Below are 15,734 nucleotides of genomic sequence, written 5' to 3'. Positions count from 1 at the left end.
CGCAGTCACGGTCAACATTTGCATGAAATAGTTCTTAAACATTGAATTATATGGACCGTACTATTGATTTAAATAAAGATTTCATGAATTTTTCTGAATTTTATGTGTTGTTTTTTTGAAAAACTTTCCTATAACTCATAAAAATTCGCCCTTGAAATGCGGCTGTTATGGGCCTAAGACTCAAGTAGGCAGATCGGTCTATATGAAATTTCAGCGAAATTGGACAAAATATGCAGCTTTAATGGGCTTAAGAGCCGCAATCGCCAGCTCGGCCTATATGGCAGATATATGTATCCAAATATCCGATTTGGCCCATTCAATAACTTTACTTGCGTATAGAAGAAATACCTACGAGTCGGTGCAAAATTTCAATTCGGTATTTAAAGACTGTAGCGTGATTACAAATGACGGACACTCAGACGGTGTTCGATGTGTTGCAAACGGAATGACTACCCCCTATCCATTAGTGGTGGATATAAAAATTGCAAATTTTTTGCATAGTAAGTATCCATAAACGAGAAACGCAAAACAAAAAGAAAAACAATCAAAACAATGCCGGAGCAAAGCTAAAATAACTTGTTTTTATTCGACTATTACTACAGATCAAACAAACAATATGATCAGCATGGTGGTATCTCTCAAAATTACTAACAAAACCCCCATGAGAGAAAAAAGAGAGTGAGAGAATAATAAAGACTAAAAAATAAATATACAATAGCGAAATGCAATTCGCGTACCACCAACAACAACAACAAAACAAAGTTGTCTAGCTTCCACTATGCCTGAGAAACAACAGTTAACTACTCTTGTACCCATCAGATGTTAAGCGAAAATACCAATAGCAATGCAGTTGACAGCGCCAACATCGTCATCTCATCAACAACATAAGGCATACATACAAACGCATCAAACTTAAGCATATGTATGCCAATATTGGGCAAAAAGTTACACTCACACACAAATATGTGTGTTGCAGCAGAAAAATATATGCCAATGTTATAATAGCAGTGTTGCCAACGGCAGTCAAATCCGCTTAGTTGAAAACAGCAAAATACAAGAAGAAATTTATTTCAATTATCCGATGATTTCAATTATGCGAAACCGGGTAATTGGAAGAATGTTTTCCATTAGCTTTGTTGAGCTGAGTTTTGTAGAATTAACTTCAGTAAGTTAAAGTCTTTGTATAAAAAAACATCTGGAATTGCAAATTGGAATTGGAATTTGTAGAATTAACTTCAGTAAGTTAAAGTCTTTGTATAAAAAAACATCTGGAATTATAAAAATTATGAGGATAGATACAGTGATTATAGTTATCAACTAGTGCAATTAGTTAAATAGTAACATTGACCAAAGGCAAAAATGTTCAGCTCAATTCTGGAAACTCCATGGGAATAAATTCCCAGAGAATTAATTTCTCCCTCGAATAAAATCCTCCTATTCTGATTGAATGGGGAGAGGAAATTTTTGGGAGAGGGAATTTCGAATTCTCGAAAACAGCTGTTTTGCTTCAGCTGTTTTATTTTGGCTAAACATTTTACTATTATCTTGTGGAAAAAGAACATAAAATGGAAGAATAAGCAAAAAAAAGTTATAAAAGTTGATAAAAAGTTTACAAACAAATTTACTGTTGCTTTTGTAATGTTTGTTTTAGTTTTTGTATTTTAATAGTGCACAATTATGGCCTACAGCTTGTCACCATATTTATGTGTTGTGATAACAACTTTCGTCTTCATCCAAAAATCGTTGGCTAAATTAGATGCTTCCAGAGTGGTCTGGTAGACAGATTAATTGTGGCGTGTTGTCCCTGGTTGCATGCGGGGCACACATCCAGCATGTTGGCGTTTTTCCTTGCCAAAAGGAGTTAAGGTGGCTTAAACGTATGAATGCTGTGGTGGTCAGGCTGATACGACGTTTTATCTAAAGGCCTACTTTTATGGAACTAGAACTTGAAGATCTAATCGACATTTCCGGGCAGCGGCCGCTTTTCTTGGTGGTTGGGACGGCTGCTGGACATAGTGCTGCCGGAAAGCGACTTATGGATTTATTTTTACTCCTGTGGAGTAAATGCTGCCAAATGTGGCGCCAAGTATCTTTGAATAATTGCCCACTAACATTCCATTAAGGAACAGGCAAAAGACTTCTTGCACATCATTGAGTGCCGCCCGATTCAACTTTAAGCTCAAAAGCAACACGGGAAAGTTGAAAAATTTGTTAACTATTAAATTTTCTATAAGTTAAAACTTTTCTGAAATTTTCTCTAACGACAAAATTTTTTAAAAGATATAAATCTATAAAATTTTTCTAAAGACAAAATGTTGAAATTTTCTCTAGAACAAAATGTTTATGAAATTTTCTCTAAAGACAAAACTTCCATGAAATTCTCTCTAAAGACATAATTTTCATGAAATTTTCTTTAAAGACAAAATTTCTATGAAATCTCTAAAGACAAAACTTCCATGAAATTTTCTCTAAAGACAAAAATTTCCACAAAACTTCCATGAAATTTTCTCTAAAGACAAAACTTCCATGAAATTTTATCTAAAGACAAAATTTCCAAGAAATTTTCTCTAAAGACTAAATTTTCATTGAATTTTCTCTAAAGAAAAATTTTCATGAATTTTCTCTAAAGACAAAATTATGATGAAATTTTTTCCAAAGACAAAATTTAAAGAAATTTTCTCTAAAGACAAAATTTATGTGAAATTGGTTGCATGAAATTTTCTTTAAAGACAAAAAGTTCCCTAGTTCCAACCTAGACAATATGGTTTTCAAATGAAAGGTATTGTCAAGTTGATAACGACATTTTTTTAGTAAACCCATCTTAATCTAAACCTTCGTACCTTTCATTTGATAACCATATTATCTATGTTAACAAGGTGCAAAATTTTTATGACCCCTTAGGTCCTTCCCTGGTCCAATTTTTATACATGTTTTGGCATATTCGTAATCTACTTGACAATACCTTCCATGTGATACCCATATTGCCATAGGGGGCCCCGGGGTTTTTGCCCCAAAAACAACTTCATATTCGTGTTCCTAGAGTTTAAATTAGGTGGGATGCAAAAAAATGAAATAAATCTGGGGTGCACCCTAGCATAGCATAAAACTCAAATTTGTAAATAAATCCCTGTTCCATAGCATTGGTTTGGATAAGAGTAGGGAAATTTTCTATTTATGTATTAAAGGGCAACCCTACAAATAGTTTCACTTTGTCCATTCTATTTATATGTGTGCAAAGTTGTTTGGTAGTGAGTTTAGGTGAGTGAATAAAGAGCAAAACAAAAAACGTAAAACCTTTATACGATACAACAGCGGCGAATAAAACAAAAAAGCATACCAAAACAACTTGCATTGATTTCGTATGCCAATGTATGACTATGCGTGTGTGTGTGCATACAAACATTATTGCGAATTTATTTCACACAGCGTGTAGCTTAAAAAAAATTACGTAAAACTTATATGGCCCCAACTCCTACAAGACCCTAGTGAAAACACAAAAAAAAAACTTCAACTCACCTTTAAGTAGAGAAATTTATCCAATTTGTCTCGTAGTCCAGGTGTTTTTAAAATGTAAACACATTCAGCCACGGAGTTTTTGCCTTTGGTATTGGCAGCACAAACGCGGCATAAAAACTCCAAATTTGATTGGAAATCCATGATCGCAGAAATGTGGCGCGGTGTTGATTGGGGGGTTTTTAATATAAATTTCGTTTCCACAATTACGTTTTGCCTCTGACTCAGTTTGTTATTCACTCACTAGTAATTTAGGCACTGTTTAACTAAACTACTACACTTAATATTTCAGTTAAACTGTTTTACAACTAATTTGAATTTCATTCATTCTTCACATTGCGTTGTTCTGTTCAATATATATACAAATATATATGGGTTTTATTTCACTAGAATATTAACCGTTGTGTTTTGCTGTGCTCTTGTCGCCTCACTTTTGTATTGTGATTTGACACTTTGTATTTCTCTTTTGTTTCTACTTTGTTTTCTTACAATCTCATTCTATAATGTTTGTTGCTTTCATTCAGGCTGATGTTTTTTTCCACGCCTATGTGTGCGTCCGTATATGAGTGAGTTTATTTTTGTTTGGCTCGTTTGCTCTGCTCACTTGACATGAGTGTGTTAACTACATAAATATTTCTTTCACTTTCCACTTTATTCCATACATTTGTCATTGCACATTGCGGAGCACTGTAGCATTTCTCTTCTATGAGCAACAAATATTCTCTCACCACTACATCTGGAAGTGTGCTCCATCAGACACCCACATTAACTTTGTAATTGTTTTCTTTATCACTCAGCCAGTGAGAGAGGAATATTACAGTTCTGTAAAAACCACTACTGTTGCCACCTGTTTGAGTTTCTGTTGAAAAAGAGAAATGATTAAGTAAATGAGTATGTATAACAAATTTACATTTGAAATTATTGATATTAAGAACTGATGGAAAACAATTTTTTTTTGTTTTCTCTGTTATTGGTCGAACTCATTAGGTTTTTTTTGGATTTATTACAGTTCAAATCTATATGCATGTGAGTTACAGTTTTCGCTATATGTAATTTTTATTTATTCTTAAGATTATAATTTATTCTTAAGATTACGGAAGATTTTTTGCAAAACCGCACTTGCCCAAAATCAAAAGTGACAAAGTCCCATAAAGTGTTTAATGTCAAAAAAAGTGTATGCAACTTGGTAGCAATTCTTCATATCTCTGTTAAAGTTACACTGACCTAACAACTGGTTAAACTTTAAGGGCCATACTGTATATAATACATATTACATATTATGTAAACAATACATACCAATGTACATAACGTTGTGTGACATTTATAATTTTCAAAAACGCAATTCAAGCGAAATTATGTTTGCGCTCTTATAGTGACTCAAAAACAAAACTCCTTGGTCAAGTGCGTGGGGGACCGCCTCACCTTCGAAGCCCGCCAGAGGTTTATAGACCCAAAGGATAGTTAAAGGCCAAGATTTGGTGGTCCGTCCCTCCCCCTAAACACATTCTAAAACGGACAAATTTACCGACCGATACGGGCCTCATATATAAGGTATTTAAGGGCAGAGCACGGATCTTGTATCGATTTTTAGGTCTAAATGTCTGGGCGGTCGCTCTACCCCTAAGGTGGCTCCTGTACAGGACGTATTTACCGACCAAGGCAAAATGGGGCTCAAACGACAAGTATTTTGGAATGGAGCATGATTTTGATACACATGCGGGAAAAAATCTTTGAGTGGATTTCCCGCCCCAAAAGGTCTCCATAGGACGTGTATATACTCCGAAAGCCTTGTAGTAGAAAATTCCTGGATCATATAAAAGGCTCCCTAGTTTTCGGTATTTATTCGATATTTTTCGGAGTTCTGATGGTCTGTTGATGTCCATTTCTGGTTTTTACGACACTTCCACACTTAAGTTAGTTAATTCACGACAGAATCGAATTACGGCCGTGAACGAGTCTCTGAGGAGGAATTTCAAAGCGAGCGCGGATAGCACATTGTATAGCAAGAAGTAAGCGAGCGTTAGAAAAGAAGCTCTCGACGGCCCGCTCTTTAGACCAGAGCATGATGGCAGAGAGATACAAACTTGGGGACTTCCACCACTAGATGCGGCCCTCTCGCTTAACTCACCGCTCGGGAGTTTTTTCAAATAAACAAGTTTCTCTGGCGCACCCTGTATTTCTAAGGGGTAGGGACCGAATCAGCCAAGCTGAAACGCTGACAGGGTCTTGCATGTTCTGCTTTGACTTTCGACAACTGTACCAAGTGCGGTCTAAATCGGTATATAAACTGATATAATTCCCAAAATCTCCCGATTTTACTTCTTGAGCCCTTATAAGTCGCAACTTTTGTCCGATTTGGCTGAAATTTTGCATTCGGTGTTCTGTCGCGACTTTTAACAACTTTGCCAAATACGTTCCAAGTCAGTCTATAATCTGATATAGCTCCCACGTAAGCCGCTCCCTCGATCATCCTTGTTCGTTTCCTATAAGCTTTAATTTTTGTTGGTTTGACAGAAGTAGAATAGAATTTGTAGAATAAAATTACATACAGCGGTCAAAAAAAGTATTCATCATTCAATGTTTTTTTTTTAATAAGTCTACAAAAGACAATTGGAATAAAAACATATTAAACTAATGATGCAGTAGTGCTTGTGTGATATATATGTACACAATTTCATTGTTTTTAAAGAAAAAAATAGTATTTATTGGAACAAAAAGGGCCATTTTACAGCTGAACACAAAAAATTAAACAAAAAAAGTATTCATCATTGCAAAAAAACAAAAAAATAAATAACATAATTTAAAAAAAATAATACTTTGTTATTCGACCACCGCGTCTTATAACTTCTTTTAAACGGTTTGACATCGATTGGACTAATTTAGCGGTTATATTTTGGTCTATATTAGTCCATTCCTCCATTATCACCTGTTGCATTTGACTCTTGCTCGAAAAATTGCGCGTTCTCAATTTGCGTTCGATATGTTCCCAAAGATGTTCAATTGGGTTCAAGTCGGGACTTTGAGGAGGAGTTTTAATGACTTTGGGGCAGTTATACAGCATCCACATCTTGGTATTTAAAGCAGAATGTTTGGGGTCATTATCTTGATAATATTAAAAGTTATTACCAAGCCCAAGTTTTACAGCACTATCTTTTAAATTCCTCTTTAAAATGTCAATGTAATACTTATGATCCATTACTCCATTAATAATTTCAAGATTTCCCGCTCCTGAAGCCGCCATACACCCCCAAACCATTAAACCATCTCCACCATGTTTTACAGTAGCAACTGTGTTTCGTTCTTCAAGCTCTGTATTTGGTTTTCTGTACACTATGACCTTTCCATCGCACCCAAAAAGATTAAACTTGCTCTCGTCTGCAAAAATGACTGTTTTCCAAAATGATTCGGGCTGTTTTACATACATTTTTGCGAAGTTTAGCCTTTTCACTCGGTTTATTTTATTTATAAAGGGCTTCTTACGTGCAGTTCTTCCTCTGTAACTATGCCTTTTGAGTGTATTTCGAATTGTTTGTGTAGTAACTTCCTTCCCTAAATATTCCATAGTGTTTTTACGAAGAATGGTCGCAATTGTCTTCGGAGTTTTCTGAACTTGCCGCACTAGCCAACGCACATCTCCAACTGAAAGTGCTTTTGGTCGACCAGATCTTGGTTTATTGTCAGCAGTTTTCGTTTCTGTCCACTTTCTGATGATGGATTGTATAGTAGATCGTGGTCTATTTAATATTTCACTGATAGTTTTTTGAGTTAAACCATTCCTGTGGTGTTTTATTATCAAAACTTTTACCTCATCAGAAACCTCGTTTTGCTTACGACCCATTTTGACAAAAACTATATTTTCAATGAAATTAAATATTTGCTGTCAAGGGCAAAGCCTCCTTTACTAAATAAAACAGAAAAGGGGGATTCCCAAATAATATTTGAATTTGACTTTGATGATAGCACATCAATGATGAATACTTTTTTTGTTCTGTTTTTGGTGTTATTATATAAAATTGCATTTTTTGCGCTAATTAAATTTATTTTTTGAATTTATTTTAAAACATATTACGAAAAATAAACTATTGCATAAAACTGCATTATTTGTTTACTTTAAATTTTCTTCAATTACCCAAAATAAGTGAATTTATTATCAATTTTGCTAATGATGAATACTTTTTTTGACCGCTGTATATGCCCTTCAACTAAATTTATTTTGAATACATATATTTTTAGCAGAATTCATGGTTGTGGTTTCCCAAGAATCGGCCCGGCCGAGCTTAGCAAGCTTTTACTTGTTTTAGATAAGATTTCAGGCTATTGTTTTCGGCAATACAATTGAAAATATTTTGTTTCTGAAGCCTAGTGCTGACTTCATTCGCAGCGAAAATGCCTATTAAATTATTGCGATATCCGACGCACACTATTCTTTGACAAAACACAAACAAAAGCCCAACAACAACACACAACAAAGATAACATCATTAAAACACAGTTGATTGGTGCCCCTTTCGCGAGCATTTAATTACACTGGCAATTAATTGAAGCGAAATATGTATTGACGCAGCGACATGTCGCTACTATTTTGCTTATAAAACTCGGCAAAAGTCGAAGTCAGTAATAGGCTTAAAGACAAATTTTACTACCAACTTCTATCACACAAAACTTCTGGAAATTTTTCCGTAAAAATAAGTATTTCTATGAAATGTTACAAAGTAACAAAATACAAAGTAACAAACATTCAAAAACACAAAGTGGCAACTCTTAAAACAACACATGTTTTATCTTTGTTTCTTTCCTCAGTAGCTTCACTATCCTAACGGTATGAGTTGAAGAGAATAACACCAGTGGTTATACCTTACCGCCACCGGTTGTTGCTGTTTTTGTTTTCTTCTTCTTACAATATCACATGTGTTCGTAAAGATCATTTTTGACGTTTTCTTTTATGTTACAAGATTCGCCGAAAAATCTCTCTCGCTCTTAACTTCGCCGCCAACAAAGTGCTAAGAAAACCGCCAATAAATAGCCTACTAAAGCAAACAACTAACTACAGACGGCTGGCTGCGGCGGCGACTAATAAGAGAGTATTTTTGTTTCTATATTTTCTTGCTTTTGCTTTGTTATTCTATGGTTCTTGTGTTGTTTATTTATTATTATGCTGTGTTGCGTAGTGTTGTTGTATTGGGAAGTACTACACATTGGTATTTTCCACACACATTTGTACATATAGGAATGTGTTTTTTTGTTTCCATTGTTGTTGCTGCCTGCAGAGTTGTAGTTGCCTTTTTCGATTATTTTTGCATAGGCCGATTTGCTTGCTTGTGTCAATAATGCTTGGCTACGCGATGTGTCCATGAATGTTTGTTCAATACCCCATATGTACAAAAGTATGTGTGCAGGTTTTCGTATTCATGTGTTTTGCTTTGGATGAGGGTTTATTTTTTTTTTCTTCGTCCCGTTTTATTTTTTTGTAATGAAATTTTTCTTCTTGAAGAACTGATGAGAGTAGAAAATGTGGAAGAGTGTGTGTGTGTGAGGCCAGTTACGTTAGTATGGGATAGAAGCGTCGCGCTTAAGTATGTTTGTATGTAAGTTGGTGTATGAATGTCCGTATCTAGAAAGAAGGTACTTTGTAAGGTCTTCGTCGTATGTTTAATGGGCTTATTTTTGTCATAAATTCTCGATTCTCGTTTCTTTCTTTTGATGTCTATGTAGTTGTTGTTGTTCCTTTTGATAAATATTTTTTTGGGTAGCTTTTTTAGGGGGCTTTCTTTATTTCCACTGAGCCTACAACAGGCATATGGGATATGGGGACTAAAACCATACCACTAGATGGCATTGGCCATCATCAACGAAAACACTTTGAACTGTACTAACAACAACAACACGAACACATAACTCACATGGCATGGTAGGTAAGCTTTTTTTTGTTGTCTTTTCTTTGCATAATTTTGTTTTAAACAAATGCATTTCTTGCAGGCTGTTTGCTGCTGTAAGTTTCACTTTCTCACCTCCCCCGCTATCCACACACACACATCTATTCATTCACTTACAGATATCGTATATTGTAAATCCACTTTGTTATGCTGAAGGGGTTATTATATTTTTTGTGAGTAGCAGCTTTGCTTTTTAATTTCTGATTATTATTTTTCACTTTCGATGGTTGTTAACACACCACGAGAACACACACTTGCACTGGCGAGAGATCAAATGGAAACTGTTGGCGTGTGTTAGCAATGAAGGCGAGTGTAGCCCATCGTCGTAGTCATCGTTGCTTACCAACACCAACGCATCTATATTTGTCATCGTCCGTGACTACGGCTGAGGGTGCATGTGTATATGTGAGCTGGTGTGCAAATGTTTCTCAGCCACGCGAGTATGAGGGGGGTTCTGTGGTATGGGTATTTGCTTGGTAGACTCGTTGCTTTGCTGTGCTTTGCCTTTGCTCTGTACGACTCTGACAACCATGACTGTCTGACTGGCGATATTGTGAATATGTATGAGTGTATTGGTGGAAATGGTTGCTTGCCATTTCAGAGTGTTAGTGAGTCGAACATGATTAAACAACAACAACAGCAGTCAGTTCATAATTGTGATGATGATTATGCATGCGAGTGTATTTCGCATTCAGCCACATTAGTTGTTTTTGTTTTTCGTATATGTGCCTGCATTTACATGTGGTTGTTACCTACTGCCATTCAATTCCTCATTTATGTAATGGTGTTGGTGTTTAAAAATTGTTCGATGCGTGAGAGCTGTGAGTCAACTTAGGCGAAAGTTGCTTTAAAATGTTCATATTGGAAATAACGATCCATGAAATGTTTGTGACCTTTTAATGGTATTGAATGAGGATACAAATGTTGATAAGACCTAATGTGACATGACCAACTTGAGTCTTACACTGAAGAGAATACTCACGCATACAGCCTACTGAATTTATAGTTCCGGGTATTTCTAAGGTCTTCAGCTTTTCCTCACTTTATTTCTTCCATTCTATACATTGCGGGTGTTGGTATGCGTGTGTGAGTTTCTATTCACACTGTGTGCAGGTTTTCATGTATGTGTGTGTCAGTTTAGATGCTTGCATGTTTTTACCTTGGTGGAGGCATATAACACATATTGTTGGTTTTTAAGCTAAATTAGCAAGTAATTTTCAGGGCAAAATTGGACCGCAGGAAATCGTAGGAGTTTGGAGTTAAAAAAAAAACAGGGTCGTCTGATCTCCAATCACTTACATTCATCGAATACGTGTATTGTTGGTTCCTATTCGGGCCTCTATGTCAATATAGAATTTTTGGTAACCTCACCTACCTTAGGAAATAGTATGCAATTCTTTAAAACTTCTATGAGTTGATCTATTTTTACAAGGTATACCTATTAGACCTTTCACCGTGGCCTTAGTAAGTTGTGTAGATATGGCCGAACTTAAGCACTAAAGGTCAAAAAAGGATAGATGCCCATCACTAACTCGTTGTCGTTGTATTGGAGTCTACAGAGTCTATTAGCCAAGAGTTCCTACTTTGGATTAAGCAAGCAGTTTAGGAACAATGTCCCCTCTCGACAGCCAATAATTACACTATACAAGGATTTGTGGCCAAGACAGAATGAGCGCGTTGAAGATCGTTGCGTCGAATAATGCAGCTCTGCAAGCAAATGTAGAAGAAAGTAGAAGCGTGCTAAGATCGGCCGGGCCGAATCTTGGGAACGCACCACCATGGATTCTGCCAAAATGTATACAAAATAAATTTAGTTGAAGGCCATAATTTTATTCAACATACCAAACTTCTGTCAAACCAGCAATAATTGAAGCTTCTAGGAACCGAACAAAGATGATCGAGAGACCGGTTAACATGAGAGCTATATCAGATTCTAGACTGATTTGGACCGTACTTGGCACAGTTGTTGGAAGTCGTAACAGAACACCACATTCAAAATTTCAGCCAAATCGAACAAAAATTACGGCTTATAAGGGCTCAAGAACTCAAATCGGGAGATCGGTTTATATGGAAGCTATTTCAGGTTATAGACCGATTTGGATCGTACTTGGCACAGTTTTTGGAAGTCATAAGGGAATACAACGTGCAAAATTTCAGTCAAATCGGATGAAAATTGAGGCTTTCAGGAGCTCAAGAAGTCAAATATCGGTTTATATGGGAGCTACATCATGTCATAGACCGCTTCGGACTGTATTTGGCACAGTTGTTGAAAGTCGTAACAGAACACCACATGCAAAATTTCAGCCAAATTGGTCAAAAATTTCGAGAAGTCAAATCAGGAGATCGGTTTATATAGGAGCTATATCAGGTTATAGACCGATTCGAACTGTATTTGGCACATTTGTTGGAAGTCATAACAGAGCACAATATATTTCAGGCAAATTGGACAGAAATTGCGGCTGTAAGGACTCAAGACGTCATATCGGGAGATCAGTTTATATGGGAGCTATATCTTAATCTGAACCGATATGGCCTATTTGCAATCCCCAACGACCTTGACCAATATGAAGTATCTGTGCAAAGTTTCAAGCGGCTAGCTTTACGCGTTCGACCGCTATCGTGATTTCGACAGACGCACGGAAGGACATGGCTAGATCGATTCAGAACGTCGAGACGATCCAGAATAAATATACTTTATGGGGTCTTGGAGGAACATTTCCAGGTGTTACAAACGGAATGACTTGATAAGTATACCCCATCCTAAGGTGGTGGGTATAAAAAGCATAGCGAAAAGTAAAATTTTTAGCTTCGACCCCTAAAAACTTTACTGCACGTATAGCAACATATGACGCCCGATTTCAGACGTCAAAGTTGAAAGTTCTTTATCTTTTGCGCGTTGTTTTTGGGGGATTTGTATGCAAAGTTGCATTTCTCAACGCTACCCTCCTCAACGCGCTCAAGGTAAAAATCTAAAAAGTGTCGCCAGCACTAGGAGGGGATAGCTGAACATTTTTCTTCCCTACACCACTACTGCGGTACAGGATATTATAACTTTGTGCATTTGTTTGCAACACTAAAGAGAAAGAGAGCTAGACCTAGCTAGATAAGTATACCGATCGACTTAGAATCACTTCCCGATTCGATTATGTCCGTCTGTCTGCCCTTGTATTCTCGCTTTTATTATCCGATTATCACAAAATTTTGCACATTTCACTTCTTTGGTCTAAGAACGAACGCTATTGATTTTAAACAAAATCGGTTCAGATTTAGATATAGCTCCCATATATATCCTTCATCCGATATTGACTTTCAAGGCTGTAGAAGCCACAATTTTGGTCCGGTCCTTACAAAATTTTGCATGAGGTGTTATGTTTGACGTCCTCTTATGTGTGCAAAATTTCATAAAAGTCGGTTCAGATTTAGATGTATCTCCCATATATATCTTTCATCGGATAGGGCTTTTTAAGGCTGTAGAAGCCACAAGTTTGGTTCTAATCTCTAAAAAAATTTCATGAGATGTCTTAATCGACATCCCAATACGTGTGCAAAATTTTTTAAAATCGGTTCAGATTTAGATGATGCTCCTATATATATCTATTATCCTAAATGACCTTTTAAGGCTATAGAAAGCCACGAATCGTAAGAAAATCTTACAAGGTTCTATTCGATATTTCAATAGGTATGCATAATTAAAGTCTGATTAGATTTGGATATAAGTTCTGTAGGGTGTTATATAGTCGCCCGCTCGACTTTTGCCTTTTCCTACTGGTTTTTTGAAGTTCTGGTCTGGGGTCCGGTTATAACTCCCGTAAAAGTACTCAGTGGTCTCTAGTCAAAGGCCAGCAGTTCCTTTTCCCTCATTCGGTCGAGTGTTTAGACAGTTCGGCACCCATGTACAGATTCGCCCTTAGCCACCTCTTCCGCACTGACCAACTTCAATACTATGTTTGGCAAATGACAAATATGCAAGACTTGCGACTCGTAGTGAAGGTTCGCATTCTTATTTCACGGAATTCCATCATGTCCGAGAATACAAATTAGCGCTATGTCATGACCTGAAGTTTATTCAGCGATCTAAGAAATCCGCCACGCCCTTCAAACTTACACACAAGAATCCTGAAATTCGAAAAAGGTAAATCCTTTTCCAGGATTTCATTTGCGGCTATTGATACGTACTGCAGTGGTCGATGTGACCAGTTCAAGTTCTTGAGAGTACACCCCAAAGCCCACCTGGTCGCCTAGTTAGGAATCATTCGTATATGTAATTTCTATTACCAGGGATATTGCAGTTCCATTTGCTCTATCAGGAATAGTGGTACAGTACTTTTTATCAATAGGCGGCTCAGGCAATGTATAGTCCACACTGCCTGGAACATTGGGCATTGTATCAAGGATAACATATTGTAAGTTGCTATTGCATGATCAAAGAGAAAGTTCCCTTAGCCTGGCAGTAGTGGTCGCAGCAATTTGTCTGGCCACAATGTCCAGAGGTATTAGGTGAAGCATTCCATTCAGTGCATCAAATGGTGTCGTGCCCAGTGCGGCTGTGATGGACAAACAAACCATTCTTTGAATCCCTGACAAAATTTGGAGACATGTTTGAAAGCAACGTCGACCTTCTACTTCCCACTCTCGGAAAAGCGAATCTAGAAGATAGTATTTCGACTCGGCCTTGGTTTCAGGTAGTCTAAGACCCTCTCAGTATCCAACATCCCTAGTATCCAAAATGGATCCACGGTCGTACACGTTTTCAGCCTTAGCGGAAACTTGGCGCCGCAGTTCCGAATATAGACCTCAAGGGCTTCCATATTCATCGCTTCAAAAGCAGCCTGTTGTATGGACCGTACAGTTGCGGTGATTACAATGCAGGCTATGACCCTTCTGGAACTATGTAGTGCGAATCCTCTTCTCCACAGTCTTCCCTTACTTCTTGGATCCGGTATTTTATATCTCCGAGTGAAGAGCACCATCTCCCCTTTCCCTGGGTTAGGTTAGGATGAAAAGAGGTAGCGAAAATGAATCCGCCCCATGCCACTATGGACATATACCTAAGCCAGTAATCAGTTCTATAAATACTAAAAAGTAATCTCGAAAAAAAAGTCACGAAGTCAGGAATTCCTTGCCTCCTAGAAAATCCCTAATTGCTTTCCATGCCACTCTCCTTGGTTGGTTTATGTCTAGTATTGTGTTCCCACCCACCAACGGTGTCTGTTAGCCTAGAAAGCAGAGCAATGACATAGGAAATGATCGAACGACTCATCATCTTCCCCGCATGCCCTACACATGATATCACTTGCATATAAACCAATTTGCATGAGTGAGCTCGTAGTCCTATTTGTCCTGTTTCAGAGAAGGCGTTAATTTCCTTCTTACACTCCAAGACTGTTCTTGACTTTACCGTCCTGGTTTTTATTGCCCGTATGGCCTGTTTACTGTCCGTAAATATGCTCACACTCGATGTCCTTGCGTTAGCACCACACCATCCCACGCATTCCATGATCGTCCGAATCTTTGATCCATCCCCGTAATTGATGACAATACTAGGGTTCCGTCAATCCAAGACTCTGTCACTGGCAGCAGTGCCTCGCACTCGATCTCAAGTGTCATCTCAGGTATCCGATCGGAAACCTCTTACATTCCTTCCATGTTTCTTATCGTCGCTTCGATTATACCGCGATGGTATGAGCTGCTTCTGTCCTCTATCCATTTTCCCATCGCTTTAAGTCTCATAGCCACAATGGCTGCGTCACACTTAATCTGTATGTCTATGGGTAGAATATCTAGAAAAGTCTTCAGTGCCATAGTGGGCGTGGTCCACATTGCTCCGCCTATACCAAGACAACATATTCTCTGCACCTGTTGCATTATCCTAACGTTGAACTTCTTCTCCATCGCAGTCGACCAAACTACTGAGGCGTAACTAAGTATTAGTCTAATCACGCTCCTGCGGAGCCAGTGGACTATCCTTGGATTCAGGGCCCCATTTTGAGCCTACGGCCCTTCTACATAGGGCCCAATATCTTCTCAGTACGCACCTGAATATGGCACTTCCAATTCAGTTTTCTGTCCAAGATCACTCCTAAGTATTTGACCTTGTCAGATATCGAAATCGTTCTATTGAGGAAACATGATGCATTAAATTGGCCCACCATTTTCTTCCTCGTGCACAAGCAGAATTCGGTCTTTTCTGGGTTAACATTGAGACCGATAAAATGCCCCCCTTTGGAGTGCCCTGTGACACTTTCTCCCTTATATTTATGTCATGGGACCCGCAATTTATTCACCAGCT

At 37.6% G+C, this 15,734-nt stretch overlaps 1 protein-coding gene across 1 annotated transcript in view; it reads right to left on the bottom strand.

The window, feature by feature from the left end:
* Nucleotides 1–9,707, bottom strand: part of LOC106082771 (uncharacterized) — a 36,381-nt gene extending 26,674 nt beyond the window's left edge. The window contains exons 1-2 of the mRNA XM_013245501.2: nucleotides 9,563–9,707; nucleotides 3,517–4,372 (exon numbers count right to left, since the gene is read on the bottom strand). Coding sequence (XP_013100955.2) covers nucleotides 3,517–3,657 — 141 coding nt within the window. The 5' untranslated portion in view covers nucleotides 3,658–4,372; nucleotides 9,563–9,707. The remainder of the gene's footprint in view (nucleotides 1–3,516; nucleotides 4,373–9,562) is intronic.
* Nucleotides 9,708–15,734: the final 6,027 nt, after the last annotated feature.

The sequence above is a fragment of the Stomoxys calcitrans genome, chromosome 3 (genome assembly GCF_963082655.1).
Source record: "Stomoxys calcitrans chromosome 3, idStoCalc2.1, whole genome shotgun sequence".
Lineage (NCBI taxonomy): Eukaryota > Metazoa > Arthropoda > Insecta > Diptera > Muscidae > Stomoxys > Stomoxys calcitrans.
Note: the sequence above shows the minus strand (reverse complement) of the source record. Positions and strands in the feature narration are given on the sequence as shown.